General features: G+C 42.4%; 1 protein-coding gene across 1 annotated transcript; it reads left to right on the top strand.

Moving 5' to 3' along the window:
- The first annotated feature begins 3,011 nt into the window (after positions 1-3,011).
- LOC307251833 (protein AF-17-like) lies at positions 3,012-27,393 on the top strand. The gene is made up of 21 exons (XM_080029258.1): positions 3,012-3,341; positions 4,522-4,601; positions 5,108-5,162; positions 6,601-6,710; positions 10,563-10,666; positions 11,461-11,554; positions 11,669-11,776; positions 12,139-12,228; positions 12,701-12,848; positions 13,435-13,742; positions 13,853-14,348; positions 16,745-16,938; positions 17,772-17,889; positions 18,085-18,151; positions 18,808-18,959; positions 19,770-19,964; positions 20,239-20,315; positions 20,874-21,184; positions 21,866-21,959; positions 24,068-24,259; positions 24,781-27,393. The coding sequence occupies exons 1-21, from the start codon at positions 3,233-3,235 to the stop codon at positions 24,814-24,816; spliced, it is 3,138 nt and encodes a 1,045-aa protein (XP_079885384.1). The 5' UTR covers positions 3,012-3,232; the 3' UTR covers positions 24,817-27,393.

Here is a 27,393-nt window from a genome sequence, read left to right as displayed (position 1 = left end):
TCTTTCTGTTACCTGTGTAAAGATGTACAAATTAAAGAAAAGTATTTTTTTCTTCATCAAACACAAAGCTGCACCTTGTTGAGAGAAGTTCGGCTTCTCTGAAAAACACTTGCCAATTCAAAGACTGCAGACAAGAAGAAAAAAAATCCTATTATCTAAAAGGTCACATGACTCCTTTTAGGCTGTGGTTTTGAGAGTGCACTTGACTGCTTCAAAGGACAGCGCTCATTCACTCTGCACCATGTGTTGGTTTGTCACTCCTGAATATTATTCTCATTTAGCAAACCCCCCCAACTCCCCACAAGTCAGAAATGGCTCACAGTTTTTGCAGCGAGAATTTCACACACGAGAATAGAGGTATAAGCGGCGCTTAGAATATACAATGAACAGAAAGACAGAGGTAACGGGGCTGTAAATAAAAGTTGGGGTAGGTCTAAATGAACGTAAGCCGCTGATATGTCTAAAAGAATGCCAAAGCTGATATTTTAGATTGACAAGAGAAAAGAGGGTGGCATCCATCTGCTGGCTGAAGTGCACGGCATGACAGTCAATTAGTCTTTTGATGTGTTTTCCATTGGGTAACAAAGTGGTTTATAAACTTTCCAGGACCCACTGGGGGCCCACACAAAGTGTGCAGGGGCTCACACACTCAATAGATTCATTGTGTAATTATTATTCCTTTAAAGCTATACCGCGTAACTTTTTCATAAAAATAAATGTTGGTTAAAGGCCTACTTCACCAGTGGGAATATGAAGGTGCATTGAACTCTGAGATCCTATGTAGTATAAATGTGCAAACATTTTAGAAATTGGTTCATCCTAGCCTGAGAAAAGACAGAAAGAGTGTTTTATGTGTTTTGCCCAGTTGTGACATCACAGTGACATCACAACTGGGCAAACTGTAGGGTTAGACAGTGACACCATAAAACACTCTTTCTGCCTTTTCTCAGGCTAGGATGAACCGATTTCTAAAAAATTTGCACATTTATACTACATGGGATCTCAGAGTTCAATACACCTTCATATTCCCACTGGTAAAGTAGGCCTTTAAATTCAAGCCATCGCCAAACAAGTTGAAACAAAGTTGATTTAGCCTATCAGCACCAGAAAACAGTATGGCAGCGTTCACAAACTGGTGTCGCCTCCCAGACATTGGCGCAGGACAGGAGCTCAGAAAAATCCCAAGAAGCGCCCAAGAAATGTTTCAGTTGTTGATTCTACTTCCAAGAAAAAACCTGGACATACATCAGAAGGTATAAAATCCAAGCTCAATCCCAGAAGGCTTACCTCATGTAGATGCGCCGACAATGTTGTTGTAATTCCTCAAAATTACTCATGGGGGTGACAGAAGTTACGCACTATAGCTTTAACAATTGGAAAGCCCAATGAGAGAATATGCGAAGAGCATGTCAATCAGTAGTTTCCCTCTTCCACTTAACTCTCACCGCTCCCACAGAATGGATAGTAATAACTGATGTCTGACGGTAAAACACCACTTATGGGATTAGAGCATATGTTTGGTAGGGTTACAATGCAAAACATTTTGACAAATTTTGGGATTACGTTTCTTCTGAGTGTATCAGGGGAAGGAGGGGGTGGGGGGGGGGGGGTTCCGCTTGCTTTGAGTCAGTGCATCTGACAGTGTGTGCATGTGTTGAGTGTGGATGGATGTACTTGAGTGAAGGCAGAGACTTGGTCACGCGTGGCTACCTTCAGGGCCCGATCAGGGTGTTGGCTTTATCCAGCTGCCACCACTATCTGTCCTCTCCATCAGTTGCCAGTTCCCTTTTCTCTCTCGTCGGGCTCGAAGAGAAGTGACACGTGTGAATAAAACTGTCATTGCAGCTTCGTGTCCATGTGTCGGATGAAAAAGCCCAGTCATCCATTTCAAAAGTACAAGTAGCCCGCTTCTCTTTTTCCTCTTCTAAGAAGAGGTTCTGCTCAGGGTATTCTTCTGCGAAGTGTGTTGTTGAGTAGGCTAAAGATAATGTGTTTGTACGCAGAAGTTTTTTTGGGGGAAAAATTAAAGCCAAAACATTTGTGGTTAAGGCAGAATTTTAAAAGTGCTTAAGGGAATAAATAATACTTCAGAAACCTGTGACAAACGTGTGTGTGTGTGTGTGTGTGTGTGTGTGTGTGTGTGTGTGTGTGTGTGTGTGTGTGTGTGTGTGAAGTCCTATCTCCGTTGTAAAAGCAGCCACAGGACTCACAAAGCAATGATGCAGGTCCAGTCAAAATGGGAGGCTTGTGGGGACATCTGCTGACTGAATCATAGACTGCTAAAAAACCCTCTATGAAGTCTTCACTGTATTTCAACTGAAACACTCTACTACACTGACTAAAACACGGAATCACATAGAGTTTGGATTTGAGTCATGAAACGTCACTAAACTGTCATTTGAATTACATAGGCCTATCTATTTTTGGTTGACAATTTATTCTACAATGGAGAGACCATAAAAAAAAGTTACAATCCCAAAATAAAGCCAACAACATGAGACATTTGTTTATATATATGCGGTATATATTTTTTGTTTTTAAAAATGTGCATATCTTGACACTTAGGCCTATAGCATTGACTGTTATCGTCTAAAACTTCAAATGAAGGTGTATTAGGGGTGATTCACACTGTGGGTGTTTTGGATGGTGAAATAGCTTGTAATTGTTGCCTCGCAATTTCTGTAGAAATCCTGAAGATGGCGCTGTTGACACAAGGTGAATAAAGGCAGAGTGCAGCCAGCGGTTTCGACTGATACATCCACATGTTTTACTGATCTCATTTAGAGAACTGTTCCAACACATCAGCCCTTTGATACAGTATTCTTACATCGATAAGATTTTTTTTTAAATACACACAGGGTCTGGAAACGTTCGGCGAAAAATGGATGGCACGTGTTAAAAATAACAATAACTTATGCCTTTTGCTCTGACTTTTTTTTTATTCTGACCCAGAGGAGCAGGTCTGAGCATGCGCACTGCATCGCTTTCTATGGGCACGGAGAGGACATCACGGAAAAAACGGAGCGGCAGCCCAGGCAGCACCACCACACTCCCCCACGCCGAGATTTGAGTCTCATCCGCGGCGCTAAAGACCGCCCGACGAGGGGCGGCCCCACCACCACCACTACACGACTATGCCCGGTGCGGCACCACCGCTTGTCAGGCCCCGGGGCGAGGTCTAAGCTCGTTGGCTGGGGAGGATAAAATAACATTTCCTTCATATGGGAGAAGCATGCGGGAAATGGTCGGAGGTTGCTGCGTGTGTTCGGACGAGCGAGGTTGGGCTGAGAACCCGCTGGTGTACTGTGATGGACACGGCTGCAGCGTCGCCGTTCACCAAGGTAACGTTAGCCCCGGCCGTTAGCGCGCGATTTAGCGGGGCAGCTGTGGCGGCGGCCAGAGGTGATGATAGGTCGGTGGTGGGTTGCTCGGTAGGTCTGCCGCTGTCTACGTGCGTGTTTGTGTGTGTGTGTGGGTGGGAGGGGTATGGGTAGGTAGGCGTGTAGGGCTGTTTGTTGTTTCCTCTCGTCAGCACACATGATTAAACACACAGGGCCAAGCATGCTGACACCATCTATGGGTGACACTGGGGCAGGATGGCGCCTTGATGGAGATCCGTGTGTGTTTATTTGTGCGTGCGCTGTGTGTGTGTGGCTGTCTGGCCCAGTTGGCTTGGCGACGTAGGAACTGCAAGAGAGGCGTGTTTTTGCGACAAACAGCCCCGGTGGCGAGGCCCGGCCGGTTTGGCTTGGACACGGTGTTACCTTGTGTTCACTTTGCTTTTTTGCTTTAATGAGAGCAGCCAATGGGATGCGTTAACTTTATTTATTTCTGAGCCAATTATTAAATAAAATATAGAATCACTTCTATAGGGGAAGTTTTCAAGTAGCCCCGAGATTATTTTGTTCCGCAAAGTCAGTGAAAGAGTTTTAAGATGTCATGAAGTAAGATTATAAGGAGCTGACAAACATCAGGTGGAGGTGGAATCAGCGATTCTGGAGAATGCTTTTTGTCAACACCATTTTTTGTCAAAATCTGTGAATATCTCCTCATGATGTGCTGAAAACAAATCTAGTGTCAATACACAGCCTGTACTCTATTTACAGGCATGTTACTTACTATGGTCTGCCCTCTTTGTTGACATACATACCAGTTTACAGAGCCTAGGCTGTATATTAACACAACCTTTTTTTCAGCACACACGGTATGGACAGATTGCAGATTGTGAGGAGATTTTCACTGATTTTGACAGAAAGTGATTTGACAGCAAACATCTTCCAGAATCACTGACTTATCCTTTACGCTTTATTTGACCATGACTATCACATCAGCACAATAGAAGAGATGTCTGTGTAAAATACATTCCAGGAAATGGTGAAAATTAAAATGTGACAGAGATAAAGCAAAAGACAAATTCAGCTGTAAACATGTTATATGTGTATTATAGTCCTGTTTGTGTTTGGGAAATTTCAGCGGATTATGGATGAAAAAAGGGTAACCTGTAGTGTGTTTGTGTCCCAGCATGCTATGGCATTGTCCAGGTGCCCACCGGTCCGTGGTTCTGTCGGAAGTGTGAGTCACAGGAGAGGGCTGCGCGCGTGGTGAGTATGCCAACACAACCAGCACGACACAACAACACATCCGTTTTGCTCTTCCTGCCTCACCTGTTTGGATTAAAGGTGGAGTCAGTGATTCTGGAGAATGCTTGTTGTGAAAGTCAGTGAATATCTTCTCCTCACAATCCGTTACCTGCCTGTACTGTATGTGCGCTGAAAAAAACAAATCTGGTGTCAATGCACTGCCTATGCTCTGTGAACGGGCATGTTGCAGGTATATTGGGCTCTCTTTGTTTACATACCCTTTGTTTACATACCAGTTTACAGAGCTTAGGCTGTGTATTAACTCCAGATTTTTTTTCAGTGCACACAAAGTATGTACTGGTAGTGGATCTTGAGGAGATATTCACAGCTTTTGACAAAAAAGTCATTTTGACAACCAGCGTTCTCCAGAATTGCTGACTCCACCTTTAACGCCACTCTTGACAAACCTCTCTCTCTCTCGCTCTCTCTCTCTCTCTCTCTCTCTCCTCTGTCCTGTCCTGCCCCAGAGGTGTGAGCTGTGTCCCCACAAAAATGGAGCCCTCAAGAGGACGGACAGTGGAGGTAAATGAACCCTCTGTAACACAGTTATACAGCACCGCCTCCTTTTGCCTGAAATAAAGCCGACTAATGCTGGCCAATCACTTCCTGTGTCTGTCCATTCAAAATACATTCCCATATGGTGAAGCCAAATAGGTTGTGATTTATTTTAACAAGGCGCAGTTGTTGATTTTATTTATTTATTTCATATTTTTCTTGAGTTTTTGTTTTTGTTTATTCCTGTTACTAAGCGACCAGTGTTGGGAATGTTACTTTAAAAAAGTAATTAATTATAGTTACTCACTACTTGTTCCAAAAAGTAACTGAGTTAGTAACTGAATTACTTTATAATAGAAGTAACTAGTTACCAGGGAAAGTAGCTATTTGCGTTAGCCTACTGTAAAAAAAAAGTTGCTATATGTCAAAAAATTTGATTTTTCTGAGCAGTTTTCACAAGTCAGTTGAAATGAGTAGAACAGACAGGTAGGCCTACTTGTAGGCTACATAACCTTCAATATTCATTGCACATCAACAGACAGCAAGAGGTTTATCCTGCACTTCAAGTATTTTGTTCTCAACAAAAGTAGTAGAGGAAACTGCTGAATGTACCGTGCTGATCTGCTATATCACTGGATTCACTTCAGGGGTGTCGGCTAAAACACCACTTAAGGCCAAAAACGTCAGACTATGAAGCATGAGACGATGAGAGGAGGAGTAAGGATTTATCCGCTGTTTATTTCCTTCTTTAACATGCACAGCAACATACAGATCCCAGGAAAAAAACAATAGCAATATTCGGCTCGTGATGACACGCTAAACAGCTGTTGCAACCGGCGAATCGCGGCCGTTTATTAACGTGCATAAATTATAATTTATAGAGATCGGGAAACTCCATGCACTTACTCACAATGGCGATGCAAACAAACTCAGGGAGAGCACGTTTCAACCGTGGATTGATAGGTGGTTACTGCGGCAACGTGCACGCTCACACAACAGAGAGAGAAAGAAAAAGAAACTTCACTAAACAGGCGCTCCGGCTGACTGACGTGACGGCGCTAACTGACAGTTATAGTGTCATCCACACTGAATAAAACACAACTTAAAACACACCGGTCTCCTCACTAGCAGTTTGTGTAGTATGGAGCCAGGGGTGCGTTCGGATTACACAGTTTATTCAATCAATTCATAGTAACGCACCGCATTTAACGTTCAGTAACGATAACGGCGTTGTAACGACGGAAAAAGTAATTAGTTAGATTACGCCGTTACTGAAAAAATAACGGCGTTATTCCCAACACTGTAAGCGACCAATGAAATCTGGTCCGAGCAATGAGGTTTCTGGTGGACTCAGGTTTGGTGGACTATAAGGGTTCAGCCCTAACACAATAATAGGAAACCTTATCATGCCTCCTCCTCACTCACCATTGATCTCCATTCTCTGATCCAATCTCTCTCCCGTCAGGCTGGGCCCACGTGGTGTGTGCGCTCTACATCCCAGAGGTGCAGTTTGCCAACGTGCTCACCATGGAGCCCATCATCCTGCAGTACGTCCCGCATGATAGATACATCAAGGTACTGACACGCACACACACACACACACACACACACACACACACACACACACACACACACACACACACACACACACACACACACACACTGCTGACTAGAGAGAAGCTTTAATGCTTGAACTGAGTGCAATGGAACTTAGATGAAGCACACACATCTTTTCAGTGTTTCTCCACAGACAGAAAGTGACTGATTCATCTGAAATGCATGTCTTTTTGAGGTGATTGAACAAAAGTATCAAGCATCTGTTAATAGAGATGATATTAGAGACACGGAAAGGTGCAGTGTGTAATAAAGGTGTATCTTGGGGTCATCTTGGTGAAAAATCTAGTTTGCAACGATCAGTTCTGAGGTCCCGTCCTGGGAATTTACAGAAGCTACGGTGGCTTCAAGGACAAGAAGCTAGTTACTAAAGATGGCATCATCCACCACTGCCTCAAGTCTTTCCGCAATATCAAGTGATGAGGTGAAGATGTATTGAGTTATTTATTCTATAGTACTTCTTCTTTGTCTTCCAACAGCTGCATTTCTCCAGGACGCTCACTATACTATATAAATAGGACTAAAGCTGTTAAGTTTGTCCATTCTGTGCTACTGTAAAAACATGGCAGTGAAACATGGCGGCACGCCCCGCTCCTATGTTGATATAAAAGGCTTGTTTTAAGGTAATAAAAAAAAATATATATTTCAAAGTGATTATACACTCATTTAAACATACTCATGAATATAATATTCCATTTCTACCAAGTCTGTTCTGAAAAAGACCAATTCCATTTACACACTGCACCTTTATGCCAGGTAAACATCATTACTTTCTAACCAAATTATGTAAGCGGCACCCGTTTTGAAAAGCGTCCCTTTTTCCTTTTTTTTAAGGACAACAAGCTTGGCTCTTGTACAGTCATTTTTAATTATCTGTTAAACCACAATAAAATATTGGCTCCTTTATCCAAAAAACTTATGAGTTAGCGCCACTAACTTTCACACAACTAACTCCAGAGCATTTACCATGAACCTTTGACACTGCAAGTTTTCAGAGAAGGGACATTGTTTTTAGCCCAAACTTTTCCTTCAACGTCAACAATCCCTCGGAGATATGATGTCGCTATTTATCTCCCACAAACAACAGGCGGTTCAAACAAACCACCATATACTAGTTACTCAGCTTTGGGACGTGGGAAAAACAGCACAACTCTTGTTCCTCCTATGACGGGGGTGGGGGTGGTGCTTTGCTCTGCATCACTGTGGCTCTCTCCACCTACACTCACAGTGAATGAGGCAAGGTCACGCCTGCTCTCTGGAGGCTGTTGAAAGTCACTCTGGGAAATGTGGTTTTGAATTCCAACCGAAGCAGAAATAGAGGAGGCAGGTCGAGGGGCAGAACGACACATTCACTTGTTGTTATACATGGAGTTGTGCTGAAGCGATCACTTTTAAAAGCCAGGTATCATGGAAAACAGTTATACTGTTTGCAGCCGCTTCAATTAGAGGAATTTCATTTCTCCAAAAACTATTTAAAGCTGTGGCTAAGGGCGCTGTGATGGACATTTTTGACATGCTGTAGAAAACGACAGGTGATAAGAATAAAGATAAAAAGAAAATAATCATTAGCTAAGCCATCAGCATGGCTGATCTTGAACTGGGAAGTCTGTTTTTCATTTCATCTCTGTGTTTAATAAATGTTTACACGTGAAACTGTTCATACTGACTGATGGAATACAAAGATAATGGGACCTCACACAGAGTCCTAACAGAGTCAGACCACCTATGGAAAACACACTGAACATATCCTTATCAAATATATCATGCTCAGACTTCCAGAAAGGAAATTTAGCAAATTCCAAATCATGTTTGATTTTCATGCCAATGTAACGTTATCATACATCAGCGGTCCTGCTGTAACCGTATCCATTCGTTCCCGTTTCCCTGCTTGTGTAGTCTTTGATAGTTGGCAGGTTTGTAGTATGTACAGCAACGGCAGTGAGCTGTGTACCCAGCATGCACCAGGGCAGGTCTTTTTAAAGCAATGCGCATTACAAACAAATCAATATTTGACGCACTGAGCAGCAAGTCGCTGGCATGCTGTGTGTGTTTGTGTGTGTGTGTGTGTGTGTGTGTGTGTGTGTGTATGCCTGCGTCCGTGTGTGTCTGTGGCTTTGTTTGTGTGTGTGTTTCTGTTCCTGTGTGTGTGTGTGTGTGTGTGTGTGTGTGTGTGTGTGTGTGTGTGTGTGTGTGTGTTGTGTCTTCGTGTCCGTCTGCATGCATGCATATAAATGTACACATGTGAGTGTTTGAGTGGCCCGGTTTCATATTACTGTGTCAGCTACAGTAAATTGCATGCAGCTTGCCCCCCCCCCACCCCACCCTCCTTGTCAAAACCATTCATCCACATTTGGCCGCCTGCATTCCTAGACAGCGTTACAATGGACAGTGAAAACTTGAGAAGCCACTACTCTTCCCTTTTAACACGCACCGCGCAGCCATAGACATCCTCCAGGGGAACGCAGAGCAAGAGTAGGATGATGTGGGGAGTGGGAGAGAAAAGGCCAGGCAGAGAAAGGTAAAGAGCCTGCTGTTCCTTTGTTCCGCACCTGTTGCTAGGCCTCTTCTGCCCCACGCATCCCCCCCCCCCCCCCCCCACAGCGGTCAACCCTGCTAACACAAGTACAAAAGCTCTGTGTGCGTGCAAGCGTTGGCCCTGCTCCTGTGTGCACTGCTCACATCATGTGGATGCTTACATGTATTTTGTGAACATGTGTGCACATTTACATGTCAGTGAAGACAGATGTTGCTCTCACACAGTACGCAAGAAGCCTTGAGCTCTCAAATCTAAGAGTATTATGTAGCCATCCTAAACCTATGCTGTAAAAAATGAGAAGGAAACGACAAGGAATGTATGCGACGAGGAAACAAAAAAACTCCGAGGTAAAAGCTCTTCTTTGAAAGCAAATTCACAACGAGACATGAGCTCTTTAAAGTCCACATCTGGTCGGCAGTTTTCAACGTACAAAGCGGCAAGCTCGCAGCAAACCGCCCGGCGTTTGAAAGCCCCATCTGCTGTCCTGACAAGCAAAACTTCCTAATCTCTTACAGTAGAACTGCGGCCGGCCTCAAATTAAAGGCCTACTTCACCGGTTTGAATATGAAGGTGTATTGAATTCTGAGATCTTATGTAGTATAAATGTGCAAAAAAAATTAAAATCGGTTCATCCTAGCCTGAGAAAAGGCAGAAAGAGTGTTTTTTTAACCCTATATTTCTCTTTCTCGTGACATCACAGAAAGAGAAATATAGGGTTAAAAAAAAACTTACTTTGTAAATATTACTGTGATGTCACAGTAAAAGACATCACAGTAATATTTACAAAGTAAGTTTTTTTTAACCCTATATTTCTCTTTCTGTGATGTCACGAGAAAGAGAAATATAGGGTTAAAAAAAACACTCTTTCTGCCTTTTCTCAGGCTAGGATGAACCGATTTAAAAAAAAATTGCACATTTATACTACATAGGATCTCAGAATTCAATACACCTTCATATTCAAACCGGTGAAGTAGGCCTTTAAGGACGTTTTTTTTCTTCTCTTTCCCGTACTGCAATCACAATAGTGAACTGTAAAAGGCCCGACAACATGAACGTACGAGTTGGCCTCGCTAACACTAGCGCAACACATGGAACCAGAGACCAGACCTCACAAGACTTCACAACTTTAAACAGCTTTCCACATCTGCATTTTTGTCTGAACTCTTTGTGAACTTTGTCTACACGGCAACATCACCTGTTGTCAATAATAATAATAGTGATTACAAATGATTCTCTTTTGTTGACTTCCATTCTCTCTATCTCTGCTGCTTCACCAGACTTGTTGTATCTGTGAGGACCACGGCAGGGAGAGCAAGGCTGCCTGTGGAGCCTGCATGACCTGCAACAGACAGGGCTGCAGACAGGCCTTTCACGTCACCTGGTAAGTGTTAAGGAAGGGGTGTGTGTGGGTGTGTGTGTGGGTGTGTGTGTGTGGTGGCATGTAAGGTATTTGTTCAGCATGGATGTATTTGCGTAAAGACTAAAGCCTAGGTGTGCCCACACCAAACGCTTAACGCACGCTAGAGGCGTAGAAAATCGGCATTTTACATAAACCATTGGTTTAGGCACGTAGATGCGTTACAGGCGCTAAAGCAGCACGTTCCACTTTCAAACATTTGGGAAGGGTACCAAAATAAGCGTAATGTGCCTTACCTATTTTTGTCACCCTTTACTTGGCGAACCAAGCCATCCTAAAGGGTCTCCAAAGCTACACACTTTAGTCCATTGATTGGTCGACAGAAAAGATAAACCACTGTTAGTAGTCACCTCGGCAATTGCGAGTCTTGTGTTCAGAGAAAATTTGGCGAAGCACAGTTCTATGCTAACAGTGTCACGTTCTTCCTCTTCATTGAATTTATTTGTGGGCTACACCGTGTCCCGTGATGTCACGATACTTACGTGGCTGCAGCGGCTATCGCCATTTGGAATAAACCCAGCCTACCCAGTAAGGGTACTGCATGAAGTGGAAAAGCAAGACAGATCTAGGTTCACCACTCCAAACCAAACCATACCGTACCAAACTGAATTTCACTTGTTGAAGCAAGAGCCAGTCATCAGAGGGAATGCCTTGTTGCAGTCTACACTTACAATGTGTTTCTCCTAGCTGGATATTTGTGCTGAGTGTGCACTGTTTACTTACTAACTCCTATTTACATTGCTATTCCTTTGCTCCAGTGCTCAGATGGCAGGGCTGCTGTGTGAGGAGGAAGGCCCAGAAGCTGACAATGTCAAATACTGTGGCTACTGCAAACATCACTACAACAAGATGGTAAGATGGACCACAGAACATCCCAAAATAAGGAAATCCAAGCTGGTCAACATTTGTCCGCCATTGATTTGGCCTTGACACCATGTTATGTCTGTCCACTGTTTTTTTTTATAGCAGAAGAAGTTGCGCTCCAGTGAAAATACGAGCAGCTCCTTCAGTCATTCCAGAGGTCGCTCCAGCTCTCCCTCCCTGGACAAACACCACCACCACAGACCCAGGAAGGTAAGGCCTGCCGTGGGGATGCACCAATCCACTCATTGTGGTTCCGATCGATTTCGATATCTTGGTTTTGGATATCGGCCGATACAGTTACTGTCCGGTACCATAATTATTATACATTTTTTTGTTGGTGGTGATGTTATGTGTCAGGTTCGGAAGGCTTAAGCAACACAGCAATTCTAATTTAAAAAAGCAACAAATATACACAAATGCATATAGGTTTAGCGTAACAGCTTTGAACTGGTTGAATGCAATTTTTCATCAGAACTAAACTTTTGAATAGCTAATTCTAATATTAATGTGTGCTACATCACATAGCTATGGTCTCAAAATGTAATTGACTTGGTGTGTTCCTGCTTCTTTAGAGTCATAAGGACAAGATTCGGCAAAAAGAGCGCCACAAGAAGTCGTCCGACAGCCTGGGCTCAGCAGTGACCAGCAGCAGCATAGAAAAGGTATGAAAAGATGCTCCTCACTGAGATGAAAGGTCAAGATGCAAAAAAAAAAAAAACGTGCAACAATAACCTTGGTCGTTTTAGGTTTGACTTTATGTTAAGTGAAAAACAACGCAAATGACTCAAATCTTTGTTATGACCTTGTGTGTTTTGGTGCAGATATCTTCCAGTCACCCCAGCAGCATAGAAAAGGTATGAAAAGAGGCTTGAGAAAATCAGTGCCACAATCCCTCAGTCAGTATTATATAAAAAACATTTTGACATTTTTAATCATTTTAGGCGACTAAATGACAATAAAATCCTGTAATTACTTATGTGTTTTTGGACAGATTTCTTCCAGTCACCCCAGCAGCATAGAAAAGGTTTGAAAAGATTTTGACCGATAATTTCACAATTTAAATACATTTTACGGCGACTAAATGACAAAAAAAAATCCTGTGTGATGAACCTGTGTGTGTGTGTGTTGGTGCAGATTTCTTCCAGCCACCACAGCAGCAAAGACATCGAGGGAAAGTCCAAGAAGCTGAGCTCACACAGTCACCGCCATCGCTGCAAGAAGACAGGAAGCAATGGCAAGAGCTGCTCCTCCTCTTCCTGTTCGTCCAGCCCGTTCAACACAGGTACCACGATAAGAACGACACACGGACTGTTGAGAAAGTGACGTACACACTATTGATAATATGGGTGTGAACATTTACAAAAATGTCTAAACAGCTAAACGATAGCAAAGGGGACACAGACGACATAGAAACAGCTTCCTTTTGAGCTTGTTTGTCACAGTTAGCTTGTAGCTGATGTTCACAGGTTCATGTTAATGCATGTTGAACAGATCTATATTGATAAAGTTTAGGCTTTTTCCTTGCAAGAGGTTTTATTGCACTTACGAGCTACTTATAGTAACTACGACTAAGAGCGTGGTTCACGTCAACTCGGGTAAAGTCAATCTTCAGTTGGGCAGACGGATTCTGCAGATTCGCTTTTATCATCTCTAGTCTAATAGTATGTGTTATTTATGATGGGACATTAATGAATTAGAGTCTCCAAAACATGTTCAAATCATTTTCCGAACGTTATTTAAAACAAAACAAAAAAGCGGTTTAATTTATTTCTTTTTTCCCAAACATTTATGGTGTACCAACCCATAAATTGATGAAAATTGATAGAGTTCATTTGAGTCTGACTTGAACTGTGTGTATCTCTTGGGAGGTGGCTCGCTGTCATCTGCTCAGGATTCATTCCATCAGTTCTCATCGTCGTCGCGGCTGGAGCGTGAGCAGGAGCGCGAGCGTGGTGAGGAGCAGAGCGGAGAGGAAAGACACATCAAGGAGCGACACAGGAGGCCAGCCGTACAGCAGGAGGAAGAGGAGGAGCACAAAGAGGAGGAGGAGGAGGAGGAGGAGGAAGAGGACAGTAAATACCACAAGCCACCAGCTCTGACCCCGGCTGACGGCCCACTGGCAGGGTCACAGGGTCACGACCGGTCGGAGGGCAACTCCAGCCCCTTCGAGAACAAGGTTTTTTATGTTATTTGTCAGTTGTATTGTCTGTTGACTGAGCTACTTGGATACCTGGGTTTCCCCAATGGGATGAATAAAATATCTATCTATCTTCTCTATCTACCTAGGTCACCATCTCCACCTTCGGCTCCATCATGCGCATCACGTCTTCCTCGGGGCTGGGCGGCGGCAGCAGCAGCAAGATCCGTAAGATCTCCTCCTCCTCCTCTGGCGACTACAAGCCCTCCAAGTCTGTCTGCAAGCCGTCCCAGCTCAGCACGCCGCCCATCCTGGAGGACAAGGCCCCGCACCCAGTGCTACCCAGGGAGAGGAGGCACCGCAGCAACAAGAGCAAGAGCAGCCACGGTCCAGGTCGCCCGCGAGGCAGCAAGAACCGCGAGCGCAGGGAAGAGGACCATCACCACCACCACCACCACACCACAACAGCTCCTCCTCCTCCTCCTCCTCCAGCATTAACCTCCTCACTCTACACAAGCCCCACCCCCCTCCCCCACCCAGCCTTCACCTCCTCCTTCTCCATCTCTACCTCCTCCTCTTCCTCTTTCTCCTCTTCCTCCGCCGGCAGCTTCTCCACAGGCCGCGGCAGCTCACTGCTCGGCTCCGGTGAGTCCAATACAACTTATCACTAAATGAAAAAAAAGGCCTGGCCTGCTGGTACCTACTTTTTTTGGTCACTACTCCGTAGAGCTACCAGGTAGGGGAGAACGGGGTAATTTGTCACACGGGTTGGTTGTCACAATCGTTATATCTCGGAACCAGAAGGCGCTGTCTGTGAAATGTTGGTATGTAAATATCCAGAATTGGGATCAGAGGTCACCTACATAGTCTTCCTTGGAGTTAGACTGCTGAATTTGAGGTGAGACGACTGTTTGTGTTTTGCATGTCAAATTGAAAATATTTAGCTCCTCAGTATTTTTCTTCTAGGCTTTTACACAATGGGTTTATAACAAAACACTTGTTACCCATACAAAGTGTGAAGGGTAAACTATAGTTTAGATTGTGGTTAGCAAGCTAATTAGTTGTCAGATGGTTGTTGGCCTTGATGCTAGCAAGAAATTCAAGTTGGGGTTGGTCGTCAGAAAAGGAACCCAATAACTAAATAAATTGTCAAGCTGTATCCTCACTGACACCCCAGAGAAGGAAAGAATAGAGCAGGAAAAGGCAGCTAGCATGCAAAAGAAAAAAGGGCAACAAAATCAAAACAACCCAGTGCATCCCAAACTAGACCAGCTGCCAAGGCTACAGTAAGTTATGTAGGCCTAGTTGTCAACTTGACAATGCAATTAAACTTTCTAATTTAGTTCTACTTGCTTGCCTTCATTTTAAGATTATTCCCATTGAGATAACATTGTGACAAACAACCCCAGAGTGTTTGACAACCGACCCCTTGATGGGGTTGGTTGTCACAATGTGTAAGAGTGTCTTTGATGATTAATTTCTTCTTTATTACAATAAGATAGAAAAAGTGAGGGGTACACATTTCAAGCCAACACCTTAAGGATTCAATTTAATGTAGGAATGACTATTGAAAGATGTTTAGGTGATAAGCAATTCTCACTAGAGTAAAAAGTGTGCCTACTTACCCCGTTATCCCCTACTAAAACGATGATGTGAAACACTGCAGACCACTGATTGGTCAGAGTGTCACCAGTGGGGGGCATACTATCCTGTACAACAAACAAAATTAGAGAGTCTGTAGCAGCAACTCTGAGATCATAGCACACATAAGCATGTTGGTTAACGTTACAGGATGAAAAACTAAATCAAGCAATAAGACAGCCTGCTATGACACAGGGCCTTTCTCTGAGCACTGAACATTACTTCATCTAAAAACAAAATGTGACAAATTGGCTTCTAACATCAGCCGCTAACGCTGTTATGACGACCAGCAACACAGAGGCGGTGCTATTAAGGGTACTACTGTATCATGTAATGGTAAAGCACCTCCAGAAAAGGGCCCAGTACTAAATGCAAGTAGAATACAGTCGGCACTATATCATGGAAAAGCGCCATAAGTGAGTGGGTGGGTGTGTGGTAGCCCTCTAGCTTCCTGTGTTTGAAGCGTGAGCGTGTGTTTGAACTAAAAGACAAACAGGCTCCACTATCTGTTACTCACTTTGGTGTGTTGATCTGCAGCCTGACTCTCACGTGTTGAAATGTTTCCATTACCCATGTTTGATGTGAGCAGCGCAGTAGCAGCTTATCTCTATATCAGGACCTGATAGTGTAGCAGAGCAAACCACTGCAACAAAGAGCCAAGCACAACACATACATTTGAGCAGACTAATTATCTTTTGTTGAGATTACTTATCATTCATTTGTAATGAAAATGTACTTTTCTTATGTGTAAAACTTTTGAGTTCTACATACTAAGAATTTAGACAATAACAGCCAACTAATGATCTGTAATACAGATAACAAACCGAGTGGATCAAAATGTTGGTTACATTAACATTAAACAGTGTTAAACTGTCCGAAAGACTTTCTGAACAAAACATTATGAATCTTAGTTTGTAGAGCTCAAAACTTGAAGTTACATTAAATAGTTATCTCAACAAAAGATAATCAGTTGGCTCAAATATAGGCAGTTGTCCTTAGAACCTGAGAGTATTATTTGGCCTCAAAGATCAAAAGTCTGGTGAAGACAGTTGCCTTTTAAAAGTTGAGTTTTCCTCACCTTTTCATTCTTACAGTGTACATGGTAGTGTTTTTCACACACTTGGTTTTTCAAAATTCTGAATCTTTAGTGAATCTGTGTCAGGGTATTTATTTGATGTGTACCAGGCAGAGATATTGTCCTAGATAGTGGTTTGTGCGTGCGCTGCAGCTGTGTCTGGGTGTGTGATATCCTGCCCTACTTACAGATTGATTCTCTGGTGTGTGCACCAACACACCAGGTGGCGTCTGTGTTAAGTCATTTAGAGGTCTTACAACTTCTAAAATGAACGTAAGAATAAGTAATTAAACAATGCTAACTAAGCTTACTTTTCATCTCTTAGGTATCTACTCCAGCCTGAAGGAGCCTCTGACACTGGGCTGCAGTACGCCTCTCTCTCTGGGTGGAGGGCTGTGTAGCACCTCCCTGGCTCTGGGTGGAGGGGGAATGTGTAGCACCCCTCTCTCTTCAGGACTCCTTTCATCCCACGTCTCCTCACTATCACTCCCCTCAGTCAACGCTGTCTCAAACACACAGGTACTTCACAGCCACACAACAAAAAAGGCCATCCTCTCTATTTAGATAAAGTAGAACCTTCTAAAGATAGTCACAAAGTGTTTCACAAGTAGAAGAATGCTAGATGCAGGGAGGAACAGCTTTGCCTCTGTGTGTGGAGTGATTTTGCGGGGCCTACATAATTCATTCATTTAACATATATATACCGAACATTTGCTGGTTCCAGCGGCGTCAATTTTTTTTTTAACGGCCGATTAACACACACGCCTATGACCCTCGTCCCGCTCTGTAGTCCGAAAATAAAGAAGCAGTAACATTATCATACATTGCGTATCGCCAAGCCTCCGTGAGAATAGATGGATAATCAAACCGGTCTTTTGAATGGTGAGTTTAGCTGCAAAGCCCCAACAGATGGTTCTCTCCACAACACCAAAGTTATTTCCTTTTACTGTGGAGTTGCCACCGGAGTCACCGCTGCGACTTTTTTTTTCTCCCCCCGCTGCGAGACCATAACATGAGGGGCTACCTACTGTAGTTGTTGCTTCCACTACACCACAATATCCCTCTTAAATAACACTTGTTGACCCTCACCATTGGTGCTTTCAGCGTATATTTTGAACACGTAGTTGCTTCCTTTGAGTATATTCTGGAGAATACAGATGCATCAAAATCAATTGAATATCATGGAAAAGTCCAAACAGGGAAACTTTCACATATTCTGGATTAATTACACAAAGTGAAATATGTCTGGCCTTTCTTTGGCCTTTCTTTTGTTTTTAAATTAAGATGAATACGGCTTACGGCCCATGGAATTAAAAAAAACCCTGATGTCTTTGCTGTTCACTGTCTCATAGGTCCATCCAGGTTCTAGCGCCTCCTACAGCCTGCCCTCCACCCAGCCTTTCTCCAGCTGTCTGTCCACGGCCCCCACACTGCCTTCACTACTGAGCCAAGCCCAGACCTCACTGCCAGGTCACAGCCACACACTGTTCAAACATCAACAGCTTTTATCTTTCATTTCTTAAGCGAGTGATTGATAAGCTTCCACAAAAGAACCTCTCCTGTCACTCTTATTCTTTCCTTTCTCAGAATCTGACATACTTTTTTAATCTCTTGATATTGTGACGCCTACCAGTCAAACTAATGACTCTCTTTTCCCGTTCATAGAGTCCGACCTGGATGACTGTCGCTTCCCGTGTCAGGGGAACTCACCCAGAGAGAGTCTGTCTTCACAGTATGTCTCATTTCATCTCATATGGTATTTGTTTGATGATAACTCCTGAACAGAGTTCATGGAAATGAGTGAGCAAGTCGAACAACACTGTTTCAAGTATGAAACTTTCATCCATCATTTGGGTACATTTTCCCTCTACTCTAGCTGTATAGTCAGATCAGTTTCAGTTTCTGTAACCAGTTACAAGAAAGGGCAGGAAAAACAGCAGGTGGTTGACTACCAAAGTGACTGCAGGGATTAGAAGAAACACACACTAACCACAGCCCCAGGGTCTTGACAGTGGTTTCCTGGCAAGGCTAGAGGAATGACTTTTTTACAACAACAAAAAAGATGATCACTGTACAGAAAAACAGGTGTTACCCTTTTGATTTTTTTTTTCTTTTTTTTTCTTTTTTTTACATAAGAACAATGAGCATTGCCTCTGCATTGAAAGATAATGGAAATAAATGATATAACACATGTTGAATATTTTTTTCAAAATAAGACAATAATAATAAAAATACTCATTCTGGTTGCAAGTAGAAAGAAAATAATAAGTATAAATTAAATAAATCAAATGTAAACAAAAATAAAAAAAGATCCGATAAATGAAATGGTGATTTTAAAAATAAAAACATTTCAATTATTTTCTGACTCCTTGTTGGTCTTCTCCTCAGGTCTCCTTTGAGCTGTCTTCCTCTGCTGTTGGACCATAGAGACGTGTTGGGGGCCTCAGGTGTCCGGCTCCGGCCTGACAACGTCCCAGCAGCCAGCTCTCACATTGAGCTGCTGCTGGAGAAACACGGCAACGGAGAGATGGGAGTCAACAGTGAGTGAGCCTAGACGACGCACAGCACAGTGGCTCAAAGATCAAACTGACACTCACAAGATGATTAGAGCGATGCAGTTTATTGCGTATTACCCAATAAATACACATTTCAATTCTACTGAGACTTCCAGTGAAACACTCGTTTTCCAATTATCGTTATAGGCAAGGCAAGTTTATTTATATAGCACAATTCAGACACAAGGCCATTCAAAGTGCTTTACAGGGGCAAGATTAAAATTCATAAGACACGTTATAAAGTACAAATACATGAAATCAATATTTGAAGCATGTTTAAGGACAGTTGGTTTTACTTTATAATGTTAACTGGAACCTTTTTGTTGTTGGCCTTCACTGACTCATTTGGACAAACCCTGTCTGCATCACACACAGGCGCATCCCAAACATTTAGAACATCAATTACATTATTTTCTATAATTTAATTAAAGTGAAACTTTCTTATGTTCTCGATTCATTACACCAACAGTTAAATAAATACATTTCCTTATTAGAAGGTTGACATTTCTGTATTATAAATGGATTGGTTTTATGTAATGTTTCCATATTTTGAAATACTGGATTTTTTTTATTATTCCATGAGCTGTAAGCCGTAATCATCCAAATGAAAACAAAAGAAAGGCCTGACATATTTCACTTTGTGTCATGAATATAGAATATATGAAAATGTACTTCTTGAATGGACTTTCCCCATGATATTCTATACATTTTGAGATGCAGCACCTGTATATGCCCCCATAATAAAATGTACCAATGGAACCAGACCTTAACATCTCTCCTCCGTGCCTCTTGTAGTCGTGGAGATGCTTCAGTCTCTCCACTCGCTGCAGCAGGAGAACCAGCGTCTCCAGGACCAGATCCTCAGCCTCACGGCCAAGAAGGAGAGGCTGCAGCTGCTCAACACGGACATGGCCGTGTCCTTCACTCCACACGTCCTCCACGCCCACATGCACTCCTCTGCACAGGTCCACTTCCTCTCATCCAGCCAAGGTCTGAATCTCCTTTTACTTTCATATCAAACACTATGTCACTATGGTGTCATGTTGCATGCTCACCACCATCTACTCTCTACTTTTCCTCACCCCTCCCCTCACAGCCAGATCAGAGGATCAATGGCCTCTGTCTCACATCATTGCATTGCATTGTCAGTAAAAATGCTACATTTGGGGCATTTTAACATCAATAATAAAAACTCTTTGTGTGTTTATTGTAAACCTTTCATTTTGATGATCTCTCCCTGTCTTAATGCTTGTGTTCTCTTTAGACGCCCTGAGCAACAATAAGAGTCCACTGTCCAAAAGCTGCTTCCTGAATGACACCTCCTTTGTTACCTCGTCTGAGGTGAGAACTTGTAGAACAACTGTATCGAACATTTCTGACTTCTAAGCATTGTTGCAGCCAATAATGTAATAACTGACAATAACATAATCCTTCTATTTTGAATGGTATAAAAGCCAATAACAATAACATAATACAATTATAAGATTATTACAATTTCTGAACAAATAATGTAATAACATTTTGCTCATAAGGTAATAAGTTATAACATTATAGGCTGGTTGTTGGCATGTTGCCACTAAAACACCCCTACTTTACATTTTGGGCCAAAAGTTCTTATGTTATTGGTTCAGAAAGGTTATTACGTTATTGGCGTAGTTACTACATTTTAGGGCGTTATTACATTATTGGCTGCTACAGGCCTCAACTTTGTAACAAACGCGTGAGCTTAACCCTCAAATAATGACGGAAATGATGTCTAATATTGTTGCTACCATCGCATTTATAAGCATTTACACTGTGTCATCCACTGTAAACTGATATGCCACGGCAGCACTGACTGTACATCCAAAGCAAACTGAGATCTGAAAAAGGTGAAATTATGTTTTTTGTGTGTTCCAGGAGCTTCACTCTGGTAGTCCGTCCCGCAGTAGCTCCTCCCTGTCCTTCCACAGCACCCCTCCTCCTCAGCAGAGTCCCGCCCCCTTCAGCCAGCCCCTGCTCAACGGCCTGGCTGTCAATCAACCCGGGCTCATGGCCTCTCTGACAGGCAGTCCTCAGCTCAATCTGAACGGTGTGCTGGGCGCTCTGAACGGTGTGATCCAGTCCCCTGTTCACCAGCCCACACTGCTCCCCGCTCTGCGCCCCCAGCCCCCACCACTCAACCCCCAGGCTCTGGCACAGGGCTTCCAGCTTCCCAAGAGTGCCAGCCCGTACGTACTACACAGTCTTGTCTTTAAAACTTCCAATGCAGATATTTTAACTGTTTATGAATCAGTCTAAATGTTTTCTCAGATGATCATATATGACCTTTAACAGCAAACAGGACCACCCGTTAAAACAAAGCTTTTTTATCTACTGTAGTTATTCATCATATATATGCTCGAGTCCAACTTCCAAGGAACTTAGACAAAATGTGTGACGACACAAAGTCAGGAACATCCTTTGTTTCCCGAATGTGACTAAATCAAATTTAAATCTGCCTCACCATCATCATCATTGTTAATCTGACACAGTCACTTACATTACAAAGATCTTTAGGACAGCAGGCACTGGTATCATAAAAACACTACCGCCTTTGTCCAAAGGGTGTGCTAGAATCAACAGAAACTGAAAGTTCATTCTCTCTACCTTAAATCATCAGCTGAAGAAAAAATTAATTTGAATTTTTTTTATTGAAAGACTATAACATGATGTCAGGTAGCTGACAGTTCTAACTTGAACCAGGGATACGTGTGTGTGTGTGTGTGTGTGTGTGTGTGTGTGTGTGTGTGTGTGTGTGTGTGTGTGTGTGTGTGTGTGTGTGTGTGTGTGTGTGTGTGTGTGTGTGTGTGTGTGTGTGTGTGTGTGTGTGTGTGTGTGTGTGTGTGCGTGTGTGTTGTGTTGTGTTCCAGGTCCTCTCTCCTGTCTGAGCAGCAGAAGCAGCTTCTCCTGGAGCAGCAGCAGCAGCAGCTCCAGCAGTTCCTCACCTCACAGAACTTCACTCCTGTAATTACTTACACTCTTCTTGCACTCTTGTCCAATTCTCAGCTGTCATTTTCACCATGTACAATTTTCACTCAGGAGAGCCAAGGTTTCTTTCTGGACTGTGAACAAAATCATGTCATTTACACCGTTAAATCCAGAGATTCTTAAGTTTTTTTGCCCCACTCACACTTGCTGTTCCATCTGTGAAGTTGTGTCATGTGACTTGTAGTGATATGACTTGTAATGAGCAGAAGTACTCTATTTGCTTATAGACTTACCTTTATTTCAAATCATCTCCATCCTCAATCAGTTTTGTAGTTTTTTTTTCATATGCCTGTATCACAGTGATATTATTTTAGGCTTACTCAGAAATCAAGTATTTTATCACAACATTATTAACATTTTGTAAAAAATGATTTGCCGGAGTCATAACAGAGGTTGCCAAGCAAAGCAATGAAGAAATAACCCTGCCCATACAACATCATTTAGTGTTTTTGAACTGATTGAATAACGTAGCTACATTGTGTTTATTGTTGAGCTGTAGAGGTGCTGGTAGGCTGACTCTGTTCACTTTAGAGAACCAGGCTATTTCCCTCTGTCACCAGTTTATGCAAAGCTAAGTCAAATGTGTGCTGACTGGCTTCCTATTGAACAGACAAGATGGGGGGTAAGAACAGTCAGCACTGTCAAAGATATAGTATGACACACAGGACAAGAAACATAATGCTGGAATATTAACATTATATAAAAGTTCAGTTTGAATTATTGTTGATATAGCAATGACAGTTTAAAGGTTAGTATGGGGAGGACATGCAGTAGCTCATGACTAACTAGCCACTGAGGTTTTGAGTCAGTGTGTGACTTCATTTCTCCAACAGGAAACCAGCCGGCATGTTTCTATTTGACTTGCAAAGTGGTGAAAGTCTAGTGGAGCCTGGGACCGATCACACACTGTGGATATGTAGTAAATATAGAATGGATGTCTTACCTTGATGACTGAGGGGTTGAGGGTGTGTTCTTGATTGTGTTAAAGTACATTGAAGAACCCATGGTGTGAAAATTATCACTTTCTGCCAAGTGTTGAAAACAAAGAGAAGGGTTTTTTTTTTTTTTAACCTTTATTTATACAGGTATATCCCATTGAGACCGAAGACTCTTTTGCAAGGGAGACCTGTTCCCATTCCCACATTACCATTCACACACACATTCATACACCGATAGCAGACTAACTATCAACATTCACACGAGGTAATGTGGGTGAAGTGTCTCAACTGTGACACAGGTGGCAGGGCGGGGATCGAACCTCCAACCCTTTGATCATCAGCCGACCCGCTCTGCCAACTGAGCCACAGTCGCCCCATATCTGGTATAACATGGATGACACTTCTGCTTACAGAGCACCAGTTACTGTAGGTTTCTCACCAACATGTAACAGTGAGGGAAGACGTAATGCTTCAAAAGCTGCCTTTAAGTGATGATCATTTTAATCGATTCAATCTCCAATGTTTAATGTTAATGTTAATCTTTTGCCATGCAAAAACAGAAACATATAATGTGACAAAACTGCATATTGGTGTTAAGAAAATAATTATAAAAATAAATCGTAATTTTACGAGACATAAAGTAATTACAAGAACAAAGTAGTTAAGTCGTATTTTTAGGCTGTGTTATTTTAGAGAAGAAAAATCATATTTTCCCCTAAATTCAAATGAGGCAGTGGAGCATCTTGTGAAGTTTAATAAATCAATAGAAATAAGGAAATGTTTTATCTTTTGGCAAATCAGCACCACAAACTAAGAGCGCTGCCATTAGATGCTCTCGCCATCGTTTCCTAGGTGTCCTGTTATGTTTTCCTCATTTATGTTTTTGCTTTGTCTCTCGAAAAATAACATATTTTCTTTCATAAAATTACGTATTTATTTACATAAAATTAAAACTTAATTATAGAAAAATTATGATTTTAATTCTCATAATTTCATTTTTAAAAATCCTTGGCGTGGCCCTAATAATCAGTCGTAGCATACAGCTCAGAGGTGAGTCTCCTACATGTTAAAGAAGTGAAGCCCTCTAACCCATCCCAGTGTCCAGGTGTGCTGACCATCCCTCTGTCTCTCCTCCCACCTCTCCAGGAGCAGCAGGTGTTGGTGTGTCAGATGCTGCAGCAGCAGAGACAGAGAGAGCTGCAGCGCCTCACGCTGAGCGGAGCGCTCACCTCCAGCCCTAACTCACCCAACCTGCTGTCCCCAACCATGGCCTCCCCCCTGCAGGCCCAGGGAGCCAGCCTCTTTGGTCTGCAGGACAACGCACTTCACAAGACAGGGGTAGGTAACACTGAAGGCTTTCTCATTATAGCCTCGTTTCCACTGATCGGTGCGGTTTGGCTCATTGAGGCTCGGCAAAAGGTGGACATTTCACCACATAAGCGAGCCGTGCCGTACCTATTTTTGAAACCCTTTTGTTGGGTTACCAAGCATTCCCAAAGGGTCCCAAAAGGGTGTTGCTACAGAATCAGAATGTTTGTGCTAGAGATAAACCGCTGTTTATATTCACCTTGGCAAGAGTCTTGTGTTTAGAATCAAATGTTGACTCGCCATGCAGCACTTTATTGTGTGGTGTTTTTCTTCTTCACTGAATGAATCAGTGGGCTACACTGTGTCGTGCTGCTGTCACCATAGTAATGTAGTCATCCATAAACCCTGCCTGGCAAGTAAGAGTACTTCTGGCAGATCTAAGGTTACCATGCTGAACCGAACTGTGCTGCCCAGTGGAAAAGAGGCATTTGATTGTGCAGTTTGTAATGTCTTTAGTTTTTGTAAACATTGTGTGAAATTGTGTTTTACAGTCGTCAGGAGAGAAGGGCGGAGAGAAGAACGGGTGAGGTAACCTGGTTCCACAGGAGCTGCTCAACTGAAGATATATCAGGCATCACAGCCCAATGAAGAACTTTTCTCCTCTGTCATCTTCCTCATGCGCCCTCTTTTGAATGAATGTATAACAGGATGGACTTAAATGTCAAGGTGAAGTTTTTTGGTGTTTTGAAATTCTTTTATATCAGAGTTTCTTCTCATAGGTTTTTTTTCTTGTGTAGGCAGCTTTCAGAGAGCATGAATACAGTGGTCTCTTCTTAAATTGCACTAATTTGTTAGCTAGACCAATGGGGCTGCTTATGGAGGCAGAGCTGGACTTTCATGGGTTTGTCTTTAGGGTTGAAGTGTCCACTCTTCTCTGAGCGTTAATGACCCACAGTTTCCATCCAGTCAGTGAGCAGCTCAGACACTTCTGCCACTGCTTTTGCAACCCCAACTGTCTTCCTTGATATGTTGTCTTCCCTTTGTGTTCACCCCATCCAGATCTTCTAAATGTTGCAGCCTCCCACATGCACTTATTATGTAAAGGATAGATATACTGTCATTTGTGGTTAGTGGCATTTCAACATTAAGCTAGTTATTACCTCAGATATTTCTGCCACCTATTTTCCATTGTTGAACTTGTTGTGCTGACTCATTACCACAAGAGCCTTCACTGGATATAAATGCCCACCAGAAATCTTGGAGTGTCCCCTAAAGTTGTATCTCATATAACTATTTAAATGACTCCAGAACCCACATGTCCAACATGAAGCTATTGCCCGCTATAGACTGGCATCAGCATAAACGTTGAGCACCAGATTTGATTCCAAACCACCAAGAGAGTTTCTCAGACTTTTATATCCTTCCAGTTGCTATCGAGATTAAGCAGAAGAAACCAAACATTTGGAAATTGTACATTAGCAATGAATTGTTTTTCTTAAACAAGTGAGCACTTTGCATGTTAGCAGCTAACAGAGCAAATCAACATAGTACCTTCTAAAGGATGCTTGGTACTTACTAGGCCACTAGGCACTGACAGGTTTTGATTTATCTGAGTATATTTGCACTCTTCCTCCTGAAGTGTCCGTTTATTGTGTTACTTTCATACATAGATAATCTTCTCATGTTCACCAACTAGATGTTCTTTTAGCAATACTGGATAGATAATGCCTTAACGATGCTAGACTTACAGAGAGAAGCATGAGCCCAAAGGCTCACTCTCTTCTCCTCTTTCTTTGAAAATGTTTTGTATCTGGGGAACATGGTAAAGTGAAAGGACTCTTCCTGAACCCGTTTATACTTTTGATAGCTCACTGATGATTTCAAAAGGTGAAATGTGTGAATAAGCGTATAGTGGTAACCGAAGTGTCAAATCATTTTCTATGGTAATGTTTTTGTTCCGATGCAATGTTCTTTAGTTGTTTGTGCTTCAGAGAACTGAGAAACAAGGACTGATTGAGAGGCTTACAGTAAAGCCTGCACAGTGTGTGTCATAGGAGAAGGCCGGGGACGGCCAAGATGTAATATTATTCAATATTGTCGCTACAGTGTATGATGCATAGTGTAGCTGTTACAAACTGAGAAGACATACTTCCTATGTTACATCTCTACTGCATGGGCCGTCTGTGCCCATGCTCATGACTTTAGCCAGCATAGAGACTATGACTAGCTTCTCTCTTCTTCCACTCCACTCTTCATATGAGGCCTGTTTGGCTTACAAAGTGATTTTGTTTTTTCCTGTGTTCTTTAACTATATTGTCATAGGCCTTCTTTTTCAAATATTTCCTGACTTCTCTTTGCGATCTTGAACATGCTCTCCCAAACATGTGATATATTGAGTGTTAGATTGTTTTGTTAGCAGCTAATGTAGATGTCAGAAACTTCTTGCAGCTCACTAGTCGGTAATCAATACTGTAGCAATGACAGAAGGAGAATGTTGATTATGTTGATGAAGACATGAGCCAACGTGATGACATGACTCCGAGTGGAAGCTTCTGCAATTGACCAAGTTTGTCCAGACAGACACAAGCATGTCCAAGAGATTGACTGAGGAGTGGTGCGAAGGATTTCTGAAGCCGTTTCTTTCTCATGTTGCACTGGGGCGCTTTGGGCCCAATTTGTACATTTGTTTTTTTTAGTACCTTTTCCATTTTGTTGGAATACAAGTTGTATACTTTAACATGTTTGTGTAGAAACACATTCATTCTTTTAAGCTTTGAAGTTTGGGTAACCAAGATAATCCATGTTCTGAATGTCGTACTGTGTATATTTTATGTGTTACAACATTTAAGCACCTTGCTCTGAATGAGGTTTGATGGAGAGCGAGTTTTCTATTGGGATAGGAATTGCATGAAATGCAGTGAGGTCTCTCCAATGTATCGCTGAATACCAAGTAATAACTATGCATCATTTTAAATGCATTGTTCCCTGAAAAAAAAGAAATTAAAAGAAATGAGCACTGAATTTTAAAAAGGACAAGCATGTTGTCATTGTACAGTGTATTTGTTTGAGAGAATTGATCAAAAATAATTTGACAATATTCAGATTAAAAGCCCTGTAAAGTATTTTGATATTTTTGTGTGAAAAAAATTAAAAAGGACGGACTA

Source organism: Ammodytes marinus (assembly GCF_949987685.1).
Source record: "Ammodytes marinus genome assembly, chromosome: 6".
In the NCBI taxonomy this organism is placed as follows: Eukaryota; Metazoa; Chordata; class Actinopteri; order Uranoscopiformes; family Ammodytidae; genus Ammodytes; species Ammodytes marinus.
This window is presented reverse-complemented; position numbering and strand designations above follow the sequence as displayed.

What these genes read in the sequence shown, in the direction of transcription:
- LOC307251833 (XM_080029258.1), top strand. Translation starts at nt 3,233, where the DNA reads ATGCGGGAAATGGTCGGAGGTTGCTGCGTGTGTTCGGACGAGCGAGGT. An exon ending in CGCATGATAGATACATCAAG is followed by an intron (nt 6,711 to 10,562) that starts GTACTGACACGC and finishes CTGCTTCACCAG; the next exon opens with ACTTGTTGTATCTGTGAGGA. An exon ending in CTTCCTCTCATCCAGCCAAG is followed by an intron (nt 19,965 to 20,238) that starts GTCTGAATCTCC and finishes TGTTCTCTTTAG; the next exon opens with ACGCCCTGAGCAACAATAAG.